The sequence below is a fragment of the Callospermophilus lateralis genome, chromosome 4 (assembly GCF_048772815.1).
Source record: "Callospermophilus lateralis isolate mCalLat2 chromosome 4, mCalLat2.hap1, whole genome shotgun sequence".
NCBI lineage: Eukaryota > Metazoa > Chordata > Mammalia > Rodentia > Sciuridae > Callospermophilus > Callospermophilus lateralis.
Genome location: NC_135308.1, coordinates 130,366,305 through 130,381,469, shown reverse-complemented (window position 1 = coordinate 130,381,469; position 15,165 = coordinate 130,366,305). Strand labels below are relative to the sequence as shown.

At 32.9% G+C, this 15,165-nt stretch overlaps 1 protein-coding gene across 1 annotated transcript in view; it reads right to left on the bottom strand.

Moving 5' to 3' along the window:
• Nucleotides 1-15,165, bottom strand: part of Ptprq (protein tyrosine phosphatase receptor type Q) — a 199,963-nt gene that overhangs the window by 30,731 nt on the left and 154,067 nt on the right. The window contains exons 34-35 of the mRNA XM_076853152.1: nt 9,405-9,504; nt 7,661-7,789 (exon numbers count right to left, since the gene is read on the bottom strand). Coding sequence (XP_076709267.1) covers nt 7,661-7,789; nt 9,405-9,504 — 229 coding nt within the window. The remainder of the gene's footprint in view (nt 1-7,660; nt 7,790-9,404; nt 9,505-15,165) is intronic.

Below are 15,165 nucleotides of genomic sequence, written 5' to 3'. Positions count from 1 at the left end.
TCAGCTGGTACTATATAGCTGACTATAAAACTTCATTTGGTAAGTGAAACATATGACCTGAATCAGTGAGTGATATAATATTTTTGGTATTTAATTAGATGAGCAATTAATTAGTAAGTGATATCTAGTACTTTCTTAAAATGCCTCCTTATATCTGTAAGGACAAGTATGTTTTTAAAAAGCAATAGGAACTTGAAGGACAGCTCTTTGGAAGCAACGTTCCTTCCTTTAACACAGTATTTCCAGTGCCTAGAAAAGTGACTGGCATTCAAGAGGTGCCAGTTGAGATTTCTTTCATTCAAATAAGGTAAAATGGCCTTTAGATAGAGATGGGAATCCAATACTCTTGCTGATATCAACAATTTGAAGTGAGATTCCAGAGTAACCAAAGTTGAATTTTATTTATTACTAAGTCTCTCCGCGTTAGCACATTAGAAAACAAATTCTTGACAGATGTTTTATTTCATCAACCATGTATTCTAAATTTAAACCATGGGTATAATGTAGCTATCTCAAGGGCAATAGGGCAGAAGCTGAGGATAGAGAGGAGAGACTGCTGACAGCTGTGTGAAGAGGTGGACAAGGGCTCCAGATGAAGACTTCAACGGAGAGATGACAGAAGGCATCACACAGTCTCAAAGAAGTCTTATAGCCTGAGCTGTTTGCTAGGTAGCAATATCAGCAGGTAAGCAATGACGGTCCTGCATTGGAACTTACAAGCAGCCTCAGAAAACTAGATTTGGAAGATGCTCAAATCTGTTAATACAATGTGTGTGGAAGTTCTATAAAGGTTCTGATTAACCAATCCACCCTACTAAGTTCAGCTCTGCCAAGGTAAGAGCTCATTCTGAACAGGACACTATTTAATCATTCTGGGAAAGGAAAACTTGTGATAAATAGTGAACAGTTTTATAAATTGGAGGTAATTTTCCAAGCTGCTAATGGCATGAAAGGGGGAAAATGGTGAAGAGATTCTATTATATGATGATGAAGAAAGACATTCAACAGAGTTGCTCAGCCAGACCACTTGTCAGTTTACAATGCCAAGAGGTCAATTTTGAGTGCTCTTTGGAAATGGATATTTTACGTGTGATGTGATCAATTAAATCTTCAGCCCAATAACATCTTACTTTGACAAATGTTTGAATCCCATCAGACAGAGCCAATGAATAAAATTCATTTTCATAAAACTAATTTAACTCTGTCAATGAAACTTGTTAATTAGTTAATCTGAAGTAAAACAGGGTTACTCCTGATTGCAAAATGCTAAGTGTGTTTAGACTAGAAACAGGCCTGGCTTCCTCTGTTTTAATCATACTGAATACTACTCCTGGTCAACCATAGCATCAGGAGTTCTGGCCCCATGCAGACTTATGGCTAATGGAAACTGATTCCTCTTTAGTAGATTTATGATTCTGAAATCAAATATAGTTTCATTTTCTGCCTCAATTCATATCCTTTCCATAAAGAAATTTATTATCTCTGGGGCACTAAATCAGCTTCTGGGGATACATCTAATGCTGACAATCTGCTATTTTACTTTCTGATTATGTCAAGAAATTTTTGTGCCAGGATAAAAATGGCATTTCTGAGCATCAGAGGAGTTCCTGGAAACAGGGAAAGTTGGCTACCCATTGGTCACGGCAGAAGAAAAATTTCATGTGCCACTCTCTGTGTGAACCAGAAGAGCAGGAAGTAGAGAATAGGAAATGTCAATGTCTTGGTCTTTACAGACTCCAATCTATAGTTGTAGAAATGAGCTCCTGTGAAGTGTAAATCCTGACATCACCCATCAGATGGAGAACTGAGTTCTTATATGACTGTAGTAATATAATGAGAAACCTGCAAAGAAATCTAGGTAAAAACTTAATTTACTATTAAAGCTAACACCACATAATCAAACACAGCAAATTTTTAAGAAATGCACATTATGAGTCAATGTGCATTTTGATAACATTAATTTTACCATATCAGTAGCATGCAGTCTTACAGAGGAAACATTTTAAGTACAGAGGTACAATTGTTTGGGGTCTTTGGGGAAATAGCATATGAAGCAAAAAAAAAAAAAAGAGTTCAATATCATGTATTTTAAAATTCAGAGCACACCACCTGACAAGATTAAAATAATCACAGCAGAACTCTGCATTACCACATAACTTACTGGATGACAAAAATCTCCTTGCGTCTAAAGAAAAATGAAGAGTATCTGGAAGTAAAGAGTCATTATTTATTTAGTATACAAACACACTACATTATCTTTGATTTGCTACTACAAGAACATGAGCGTTAAATACCTTAAACTTCATTCTACTTGCAGGTATTTCTTGTATTCTGGATTCACATATTTTTGTCACTGCTTGCAAAAATAGTTTAAATTTAGGACAGAAGCAAAATTAATGACTAGAACCTGTCAAACAATGATGACAATTAAAATGCTATTTTAAAAAGCTATTTTTCATAAAGTTTCATATGTCAGTCAAATATAATATATTCTTATTGAAGAATTGCATTTCCAAAGGTTTTCCAGTTTCTCCAAGTTTATCCTTCACTAAAGTTTCATTTCCTCTCTGCCGCATATCAGGAGAAATAAATCAAAAAAGTAGTTGTCTCCTTAGACTCATTCTCAGCATAAAAATTACTGCTGGAAAAGAATACCATGGTTCTTTATCTTTTAAGAGTGTTTACATTGGTCTCTTCTAGTGTATTTCAGAGTTAGACACGGTATACACTCATGTGCACACACGTGTGTATATCTTGACACCTCAGAATCAGACAACTGAGCAACATCATGGCTCTCCTTACTATCTACATGACTATCATGATTATTGACAGTTACTTAACTGCCCTTTGTATCACCTTTATTTTTAATCTGCAAAATGGGGTCATGAGTACGACTTTGTGGTAACAAAGTGTTGAAACAGTTCAGTGAAATCATTGCAAATGCAATGTTTACCATATAGTAGCTGCTCATAAGCAGCAGCAATCACTGTGTTAGTAAACCATGGCAAAAATAGATTGGAGTAGTTTATGATATTACAAATATAAATAACAATAATAACAATACCAGATGTATTCTGGTTTACAGTTTACACAGCACATTCATGGGCTTCTCTTAAATAATAAGTTTTTGATGATACATGGAATAAATATTCAATATGCACTCTTCTAAAAATCCACTAAAGAGAAAGTTATTGAAGAAAGAAAGGTTCTATTAAAATAACTTTTACAATCATTCAATTATTTCCTTTTGTTAAAAATTTTAATTCTATTTATGTTTACTGGATAGGGTCTTGAGACTTAAAAATATGTGCTATTATTCACTCAACTAAAATAGGCAGATTAGTGTGAAATGATGTGCAAAATTTTGGAAAAAAATATGTCCTAAAAGAAACTGAATTTCTGTCAAGCAGCATTGATTAATTTTATTTTACTTTCTTCACCCAATTAGTCACAATATAAAACAAACTCCTATAAATTAATTGTAGAAAGACATAGTAAAAAAAAACTTTTCTAACAAATAAATCTTAAACAAAAAATTTATAACTCTCTTGGGAAGGTAATTTGTGTTACAATTAAACAAATTAAAGATGATCCATAGGGTCAATTTCATGGTCTTTAATAAGAGGCACAGTTTTGTATCTCACCTGTATTGATCTTGCCAACAGATTGCCCTCAGAATCTTTCTCACCTTAGTAACTCAAGTGGCTGTTTTACAGGAGTCATAAGAAGTTGTTTTGTTTATCAGATAACAAATCCCAAGGATCATTTTCTAATCTAGTGAATGTAAACTAGGTCATCCTCAGATATTAAATATCCTTTCTTAAAAATATAATTTGTGTTATCTAAACTTAAATGTAAAATGTGCATAACTGTATAATTATCAATCCAATGAAGGATGTAAAATATTATTTTAGCATATCTCTGAATGTTCTTAAGAGTTTAAGCAGCACCAGATTGGACCTGGTGGAGTGGAAGGAAGGGAGGAGGGATAGGAATGGGAAAGTCAGTAGAATGAATCAAACATAACTTTCCTATGTTCATATATGAATACATTACCAGTGTAACTCCACATCATGTACAACCACAAAAATGGGATGTTATACTCCATGCATATATGATATCTTAAAATAAATTCTACTGGGGGGAGGGAGGGAGGGGGCCTGGGGTTTTGGCTCAGTGATACAGTGCTTGCCTAGCATGTGTTAGGCACTGGGTTCAATTCTCAGCACCACATTGAGTAAATAAATAAATTAAATAAAGATATTAAAAAATACATTCTACTGTCAAGTATGACTAAAAACAACAAATAGAAAAAAAGAGTTTTAGTAGTACTGTTTGGATTAGAGAAAGGGAAATGATGGAAAGGGAGGGCGAATGGGAATAGAAAAGAGTAGAATGAATTGGAAATTACTTTCCTGTGTTCATATATGAATACCCAACCAATGTAATTCCACATCATGTACAAACCAAAGAATGAGAAATTGTACTCCATGTATATATAATATGTCAAAATACATTCTATTGTCATGTATAACTAAAAAGAACAAATAAAAAAAATTTTAAAAAGAGTTTAAGTAGTACTGAATCATTATTTTACTTCTGTTCTTCTTTGGGAAGAAAAAATGTAACATGGAAGGCTATCTTCAAACACTTTGTGAAACAAGGTAAAACATAATTCGAGTTTACATGTACAAAAATTACAGGATTGGCTTTAAAACATAAGTATATAGTGGGGCATAAAAATTAAATAACATCTTAAATATAAAATTGCAAATCAATATAACTTTGCTTTTGTTAATGAATTTTCATTAATTGATTTGTTATTATTTAATATTAATATTAATTTAAGATTCAATTTATTGATTAGCTATTCTCTCAAATCATTTGCTTTTGGACATGTGCAGATATAGAACACAGGAAAATTTACAAGCTCGGTTTTACATGAAAAGTTTGGCAGGTTAGAAGAAAAAGAACAAGGCTGAGATTCAAGCAGAAAGCACATATGTTAGCTGGGTAGATTTAAAAGAACTAAGTTCTTTTTTAAGATAACAAAGACATATGATGAAAGCTACACACAAATCTGGGGAGCTAACTCTACCTCCTTGATTCTTTGCTCCCAGAACCTCCACCATCAGTCCCTGATATGAAACAAATTGAGATCTTTGAGTTCTTGGAAAAATACTAAGAACTTTTCAGCTCCACTGAAGGTCAGGCCCCTGGGATATGTGCAGGTAGTTATAATTTTCCAGTCCTGCCTAATGTATTATGAGTCTACTAACATGAAAAATTGTAGAACTCTATAATGAAGAGTTAATACCCAAATGACTCAATATTTATTTTTAATGAATTTCTGTAATACAACCAAAAAAATACTATTATGTGCTATTGCTATTACAAACAAGTGTTTTGAAGTCATGAATTCCAGAATCATAACACACAAATGAAAAAGTGAAAATCATGGAAATGAATATTTTCAATTTTGCTATTACTAGAGTTAATACATAATAATTTTCTATGGGGCAAAAAATATTCAAAGTATTATTTTACTTCTATAGCCTTTTACAAACCATGTACTATATAAATAAATAGACAGAGAACTAGAAAATAAATAATATGGAGTCAAGGTCAAATAGGGCAGCCCCTGGATTATAAATACCCAATAATTAGCAAGCTATAAAGTCATTGCCCCACATGTCCATGATTTGAAATTTTTCTATAGCTGCAAGATGATAGTCATTGTAAAAAGTCAAAACAAACAAAATAAGTTTTACAAACTTTACAATTTTTTAAAAAAATAATGGCTGTATTCAGTGTTCAGAAGTGGAGGATGGGGTAAGTTGTGAACACACACTGAGCTTAGGGAAACCAGCCTCACTATAGAAGGTCCACTGCCCTGAACAGTGACCTCCTTGATAGAGAATACTTTCTCCACTGTGTGTGTGTGTGTGTGTGTGTGTGTGTGTTTTATATTTCTAAAGATCTGCATACAAGGGATTGTGGGGGCTTAATAAAGATTCCTTTAAAGAAAATAAAAATGTTCAGCAAGTATTATAGTCTCCTTGACATTTACAGTTTAGGATGAACAGATTCAACTAAAATTGTTTAAATCATTCAAATTAATTGTACCAAGAGATCCGAAGTTATCCCTTGTACATTTTCAGGTGTTCAGGAAAGGCCCTTGGGCTCTCAGTCTGTAGAGGGGTCACAAGGAACTGAAAAAGGAGTGCAGAAATGGAGGCAGGAGGACATACTAAAATTCAGTTGGCCCATGAGGAAAAGAGAAGAAATTTTCTTTTACTATGTAGCATGACGCCTTCAGGTCCAGAACATACCTAGTATCCTAGGGTATTATCTAGCAATACTCTACTGTTCTATGATATGGTTAGCTTTGGCAGGTCATGGTGGGAATTTCTTAATCTCTTATATATAACTTCCTAATGTAAAAAATGATAACCTATATAATATACAATCATTTTACATGTACATCTTTGGTACACTATCCATTTATAAATGGGAACAGACTCTATTAGAGTATAAACAAAGATCAGCATTCAAATGTTTAAAAAGTAAATTTTTGTATCCTACAAAGCAAGTTTTATTGTGGTTTAGTGATATGCTAAATAACCTTAATTTTATAACATTTGGAAAGACCCTGCTTATCCAGATGACACCTCCTTCTAAGGCACATATTAGATATTTTTAAACATGCTGGAAACACACTTTCAGAGTCAATCTATTAGGTAAAGACCAACTTTGAAAAGTGACAACAACAAATGATTCTTTTTGATACTCAAGACCTTTAATGTTATATTTTAAAAATTAACTAATTTTTAAAAATTACTCTTTCTTAAAATGTCAAGAGAACTGTGTAATAATCTTGAATTTATAAGCATCACATTCTGTTGGATCTTATAAGAAAAATTATTAACTTCTTAAGACAACTTGTTAAAACAGCCTGATGATAGCTTTTACTAAGAACTTAATGAATAACTTATATACAAGTTTTAAAGTGTGCCAATATTTCAAATAATTCACAATTATTTTAAAAAGATTTAGGATTTTAAAAAATCAAACACTTTAGTATTTCCCATACATACCAGTGACCATATTTAGTACACACATTTATACTTCTCCTTCTGAAGGTAAATTGTTGATTTGCATTTAGTTTTTAAATACTAATCAATTATAAATACTAAAATGTTATATACAATTTATAAATTTAATTTTATACTAAAATAGGGAGGTTTAATAGATGCTCTCAAAACTGACATAAACAATATCAAGTTATTATAAATGTAATTAAACTCGTTATTAAAAAGTGGACATTTTGAAACAAATCTGATATATATGAAATCTATCACATGAAATGAATTTTTAAACAAAATGTAAAACATAATGTGTAAAAATATTTGCCTCAGGAAGAAAATCTTGTTGAACATTAGAGTCTGAGGTTCATATTGAACTCAAAATATTAGGAAGATTAAGTAATTCTCTGAACACCAGTGAGAAGTGTGTGGAAGACAGAGGTCACCCTTTGAAAGAAGATCTCTGTGACCTGTGTAAACTGGAGCCCCACAAACACTTCCAACAAGCATAGGTCAGGGTGGGGTCATGGCTCCAGGCCCTCTGGACCACTGTTCGCCCAGTGGAGTGTGCTCACCGCGTTAATCTCTCATCCTTCAGCTCCAGGTCTGCCACTGTGATGAGCTGATCCAGCTTGAATTTAGTGTCGATAATTTCTGCATCCCGAGGAGAGTATGTGCCACCTTCTTTCTGCTTCTGTCGAATTCTAAAACAAGTACAATAAAGTCCAAGAAAGGAATATCTTAAAAAGCATAAGAATTAGGTTTAGTTTCCCTTTCAAAAAATTTTATTGGTGCATTATAATTATACATAATAATAGGATTAATTGTTATAGTATTACATATTCATACATGTACATGATAATAATTTGGTCGATTTCATTCCCCAGTACTTCCCCTTTCTCTCTGTTCTTATTCCCAGTCCCCTTTCCCTACTGGGTTTTTTTTCTATTAGTTTTCTTTATAAGTGAAGACATTTAATCAGATCATTTCTTTGTTAGAATCACTTCTCAGAATTTGTGGCAATTTTAGAACTATTCAATTTTGTTTTGCCTGTTTAAATTCCACAGAACATTTTCTACTAAAGACTTTTTAAAGATAAAAATTTTGAAACAAATTGTTTGGTTTACATCCACAATTTAATAAGACTTGGTTGATCAAGGCCTGAACAACTGGCATATTTGAAATAGATGAGTCTGGGAGACTGAGGCTATGACCAGTTTCTTCTCACTCTAGCTGTCTCACTGATTTGCCATGAAAAGAAAATATGTTAAAATGGAAATATTAGTATCAGTACTATTAATGTCAGTGCTAAAAAAATCCATTGTTTTTATATAATGAAACATTATTACATGCATGCAAATACATACAAATGATTTTTAATTGTCTCATTGAATTTTTATGAAAATATTATGAAGAATATTATCTTTATTATAATCAGAAAACTCAGGTTCAGAATGAAGTCATATGAATCTGACAGCCTTTTCATTGATCATTTATCTATAAATAATATTGATATTATGAGGTAATATGTAGCTATTTTATCAGCCACATAATTAACATTCATTATTTATTATGTATTACATATTGATGAAGAAATAGAAATTATAAAACATGGTCCCTATCTTCAAGGCACTAAGGACCACTGCCCTTATGTATTTCAGTCCTGCATTATTATTATTTCTTCTGGAAATCAAGCCCACCTGGATGAGTTCTCACTGCCTCTGAAGTGAAAACTCTCTTCATCCCTTTGGTTTAGGATTTCAAGAAGCTCCAGCCCACATATCCCATCCAACAAAAATTAGATGCTTCTACAAGCAATTCTAGTCTGCCTATCCTCCAATAATGATGGATAACTTCTACAAAAGAGCTCCCTGTCCTCTGCCCTGTTTGCCCACTGATAGGTTGCACATGACAGCATTAGTTTGGGACTTCTTTCAGTCTTAGTTCCTTTACTTTCCTGTCCCTCAGACTAAGGAGAGTAGTTGCTTTCTTGCATTTGCTACTTCTAGGCTCCTTAGAATTCTCTTTTACCCACTTTTAGTAGTTTACCATTTCTTTTATTTAATATTCTTCACATTAAATTTTTCCCATTCAGATGACAGGAATTCTTTCCTTAGTCAATCTATGCTGCATATGTACTTCAGAACATCATAGTACACATGATAAATGAATAAAAAGATTTTTTTCTGTCAATTTAAGAAAACTAAAAAGTATATGTTTCCCATTCTGTAACTACTGAGGATTCTGTCTCCTGATTGGACTGTGATTGATATAATGCCCATAAAGCATCCTGGGAACGTGAGTACAAACAAATCTTACCTTGCAAATGCAAATATGGCTGTTCCAAGAAGAATTATTGAAAGGATACACAATGTTACTGAAAGAATGACCTCTACAGTTCTTTCTGAAAGTCCTTCACCTGGAAAAGAGGGACAACATTATCAGTAAACATTGTCATAGAATACTACTTTGGATTTCAAATCACAAAGAAAGATATTTTCTTGTTATATTGCTCAAGAATACTAGTAAAAAAAAAAACCCTGCTTATTCTCTTTTCCTAGATCATTTAATCTGGGGGCTCAATCCTTGGTCCTTTCCTCTTTCTAAACTCACTCCTTTGTAATCTCATCTAGCCTCATGGTTTTTACTTTTTACCTGTATGATGATGACTAGGATTTTAACCTATCAAATGCCATTCTTGTATAACCAATTGCTTACTATACAAGTTTATTTATAAGTATAACTAAAATATCAAAATTATTATGTGCGAAGCTGAGCCCCCACACTTTCTTCTTTTCAACTGCATCCTTCCATCTCTCAGAAAAATTTTATTACTCCTGTTGCTCAGGGTTAGGGTTAGAAATATATATATATATATATATATATATATATATATATATATATATTTATATAAATATATCTATATTTATATAAATATATATATATATATTGTAAAATATATTATATAAAATTCATGAGAAAATTCTGCTGCACTATATTCAAAGTATGCACAGTATTTACTATATGAATGCAAGGAAACTTGGAGAGATAATAATTCCAAAGTAGAAATAGGAGTAAAATAAATTCAAAATACATAATGGTACCATAAAGGCAGGAAGCTAACAAAGGCTAATAGCATGAAGTGAATAAAAGATCGGGGCTGTGGTTGTGACTCAGTGGTAGAGTGGTTGCCTAGCATATGTGAGGCACTGGGTTTGATCCTCAGTACCACATAAAAAATGAGCAAATAAAGGTATAAAAAAATCATCTTGAAGGGGCTCCTAATGGCCAAAGAGATAATGATTTAATATGTTAAAGAATAAAAACTGAAAATTTTAAAACAGGTTGAACATATTTTAATGAATGACTTTATATTTTCAAAAATGATTTTAAAAATCATTTTTAAAACATTCATATTATCATAAGAGAAAAAATAAATAAAAATACTGATTTGTAAGATTTAATTATGGCAACACCATTTTCTTACTATAAATAATTGTAATCAACTCTGATTAAAATTTGTAATTTTATGATTCATATGAACTGTATTTTATGGATTCTTTTTTTTAAAGAAAATAGCCCTAGTTAAGAAGATAAAGCTCTTTGTTTGAAGAGAATTCTATTTAATAAATGTAGAAAGAATACAATTAAAGAAATGCAGAGGGATAAAATTTTAAAATGACCATTTCATATTCCTAATGAAATAACTGATTCAGGTAACAATCATAAATGCATTTTAAAATGATTAAGAGAAAGGTTGATAGGGAATTAAACATTAGCATGATGTCAAAATATCACCCCATCTACTATTTGCTGATGGTAAGTAAGAAAACACAGTTTATAAGGAGGGATCATACTGTTACTTCCTACAAATCAATTTTACCATCCAGGTAATAACAAGCTACTACATACATATTACATAGTATTAAAATATTAAAGATTTATGGTTGATTGTCTTTAACTATGGCAGTATAATAATTTTTTTATTAAGAAACATGCTGAAGCTTTAGCACTGGAATATCATGTTGTCTATAACCTACTATAAATTATTTCAAAAATAAATAATGATTGTAAAAATCAATGAAAAGAATGTCAAAATGTAATAATCTTGAAATTTAGTTAGAAGGTATTTGAGAGTTCGTGATGCTCTTCTTTATACTTATAGTTTTGCTCCACTCTCTTCTTAACAAGCTCTGCTTCTTGTACCCTGATCCAGGCCACCACCTTGTCTTGCATGAATTATTGTATGGACACCTAACAAGACTCCCTGTCCACCCTTGTCTTGCCATCTATTTTTAACAGAGAAACCAGGATAAGCTTTTTAAAACATCACCCCTCTCTGAAAATCCTCCTCATGGCTCACAGAGGAAAGCTAAAGTCCCTCCAATGGCCCCTGTGACCTGATCTCTGATTTGCTCTCTGGTCCCCAGTTAACTCTCTTACTTCCCTTCCATACTTACCTTGTTCAGGCTCTGGAGCCAGACTAGCTTTTTTACTGAAGAGTGACCACATCACTCATAGTACATTGTTTTTGTGGTAATTTCTTCCTCTGCCTGAAGAGGTAAAATACTTGAGAATCTGCCTCAGTGACCATTTCATTCTCTGCAAGGGTTTGCTCAAACACCTTCTCAATGACTACTTGCTATGGACTGAACACTAATCACCCCAAAATTCATATGTTAAAATGCTGGCCACCAGTGTGGCTGGATTTGGAGAAAGGAAGAAATTAGTTTAAATGACATCATAAGTGTGGGGCTCTGATCAGATAGATTGAGTGTCCTTGTAAGTACAGATGCAAGAGAGTTTACTCTATTGTGCTTATTCTCTCTCCTTCCTTCTTCCACTCTCCTTCCTTCTTTGCCCTCTTCCTCTCCCTTTCTACTTCTACACTTGTACCAAGTAAATGCCATGTGAGGACACAGAAAGAAGGCATCCATCTGTAAGTCAGAAGAAGGACCTCACCAGATACCACATGTGCTGGAACCTTGATCTTAGACTCTACATTGTAAGAAAACAAACTTCTGTTTTGAAGACACCTGGTCTACAGTATTTTGTGGTGGCAGCCTGATCAGACTCCACCCTATCTAGGATACCACTTGTACCTTGGATAGAGCATTAATCTCCAGGTTATACAAAGAACTCAAAAAATTCAACACCAAATAATCATCATCATCATCATCATCATCATCATCATCATCATCTAATCAGTAAATGGGCAAAGGATTCGAACCGGCACTTAACAGAAGAAATACAAGTGGCTGACAAATACATGAAAAAAATGTTCAACATCTCTAGCAATTAGAGAAATACTAATTAAAACCACACTGAGATTCCATCTTACTCTAGTCAGAATGGCAATTATTAAGAATATAAGTAACAACAAATATTGGTGAGGATGTGGGTAGAAAGGTTCATTCATACATTGTTGGTGGAATTGCAAATTGGTGCTACCACTCTGAAAAGTAGTATGGAGATTCCTTAGAAAACCTGGAATGGAATCACCATTTGACCCAGTTATCTCACTCCTTGGTCTATACCCAAAGGACTTAAAATCAGCATACTACAGTGACACAGCCACATCAATATTTATAGCAACTCAATTTACAATACCCAAGCTATGGAAGCAACCTAGGTATCCTTCAATGAATGAATAGATAAAGAAAATGTGGTATTTGCACACAGTGGACTATTACTGAGCCATAAAGAAGAATTAAATTGTGGCATTTGCCAGTAAATGGATGGAACTGGAGAATATCATGCTAAGTGAAATAAACCCACCCCACAAAACCTAAGGGCAAATGTTCTCTCTTATATATGGATACTAACCCACAACAAGGAAGGGTAGGGTGGAGAAGAAAAGAAGTCCACTGATTAAACAAGGGAAATGAAGGGAAGGAATGGGAGGGGTACAGTAAGGACGGTAGAATTCATTGGACATAACTTTCCTAGCCTTGTATTTGAATACATGACCAGGTTAACTCAGTATTATGTACAACCACAAGAATAGGATCCTAATTAGTAAAGGTTACACTTCATGTATGTATACTATGCCAAATTACATTCTACTGTTATGTATGACTAAAATAAATGAGCAAATAAATACATAAAATTTTAAAAAATTAAAATAAATACACATTCCATGTACTTTCTGCCTCCCCTCTTCTACACCCCCTACACTCTGTTTTGCTTTTGCTTTTCTCCATATTTCTTATGTTTTAAAATATTTACATATTTTTTATTCTTATTATTTACTGTCCAGAATGTAAGCTCCCTGAGGACAGAGGTCATTGTTCTATTCAAAACTACCCCCAAGTTCTGAGACTAGTAATTCAAAGATGGCAAATGCTCAAAAAACATTTGTTAAATTTACTAATGAACAAATATGTGATTTTGAAGTGATATTAAAATTTTCAGGTTGACAACTTAGCACTGAACAAAATAAGATGGAAATTATTAAACAGTTATTTTAGGCACAACTACTAATTATAAGCAATTTTAAGTTACATGATTTGTAATTTTGCTGGAAAAATGTTTCAGTTCAATGAAACAACACATTAACTATCTATAAAATATGCAGATTAATATTTCATCTTTTTCTCTAGATTGTTGCTTATGAATTGCTACCAATATGAAAGGGTTCCTGTGGCTATCCTGCATGGTACATTTAAATGAATAGCGAATTTTTAACAGTTATCATAGCTCCATGGTCCCCTACTATCTCTAGCTTCATTTAAAAGATGCTGTGAACAGCCCATTTCTTAAAAATATTTTAGCTGCACTGTTTTTATACATTAAAATATGGTTTGTTTTATGAATTTCACATGCTATCTCTAATTGGATATGCTTGGGAAAGGAAGCATGAAGATGAATAAAGAATCATCTTATCAGGTTCCAATGAATCACTGGGCCTTAGAACTCAGTGGGAAAAAAATGTTTTCATAGACCACACACACAAAAAAACTTCAGATTAGATTTCCATTTCAAAGCACTGGCCAAGTGAGGAAATGACATATAATATATTAATAAACAATATGTAATCTTCTGGGCACATGCATTTCAAAAGTGCCACCAGGAGAGGACAAAATGTACCCTGATTATCAAGTTCACTTTGTGATTCACCGCTGTGCATGAACCCACAGAGCATTACCAGTACAGAATGAGGTCACTTCTCCAAATCCTTTCAGAGAAAATAGAATTTTTTACTTGCTTCTTTTTGTAATATGCACAAGTCATTTCCTGACTTGATTTAAAACACTGTGACAGAATAAATTAAATTGTTTTGCTTTCATAATTAATTGTCCTGTTGTAATTTAATTCATCATAATTGCAAAGCACTAACTTTTCATAGCATTATCTTTTAACTCAAATTATTATTTAAATTCAACATAGGGATTCAAATTTTTAAGCTTTTTAAAACACCTATAAGAAGACCCTTGAATTAAATGACATATAAAACTTATAATACCATGTCTGGCTCCTCATACAGATACAGATAAAGTGCCTTTTTATTATTTTTAAAAGTTCTCAGAATTAAAGTGTAGGAAATTTTTCTTTCTCTTTGGTATTGGGGATTGAATCTAGGAGTGCTTAACCACTGAGCTGCATCCCAGTGCCCTCCTTTTAAAAAAATATTTTTGTTTTACACACAGGGTCTCATTAATTTGCTTTAGGTCCTCACTAGGTTGCTGAGGCTGCTTTGAACTTTTGATCCTCTTGCCTCAGCCTCCCAAGCTGCTTGGATTACAGGTGTGTGACACCACACCTAGCTAGGGAGTTTCTCTGTTCTTTTGATCCAGTGCTAGTCATTTGGGATATACACACACTGCACAAAGAATTACTAAGAATTACTCGATTTTATTATTTAAAAAATGTATTTAGATAGGAGAAATACATGATAAGTATTGGAGGTGATGGATATATTAGTTAGAAAGATTCTCAATCTACACTGTATACATTTATCTCAGCATCATGTTGAACCCATCAATACACACAATAATACTCAATAAATGTTTTAAAAAATAAATACAAATTATAATGCTTTCGAGGGATGTCATTTCTATCCATTAAAAATGGCAACATG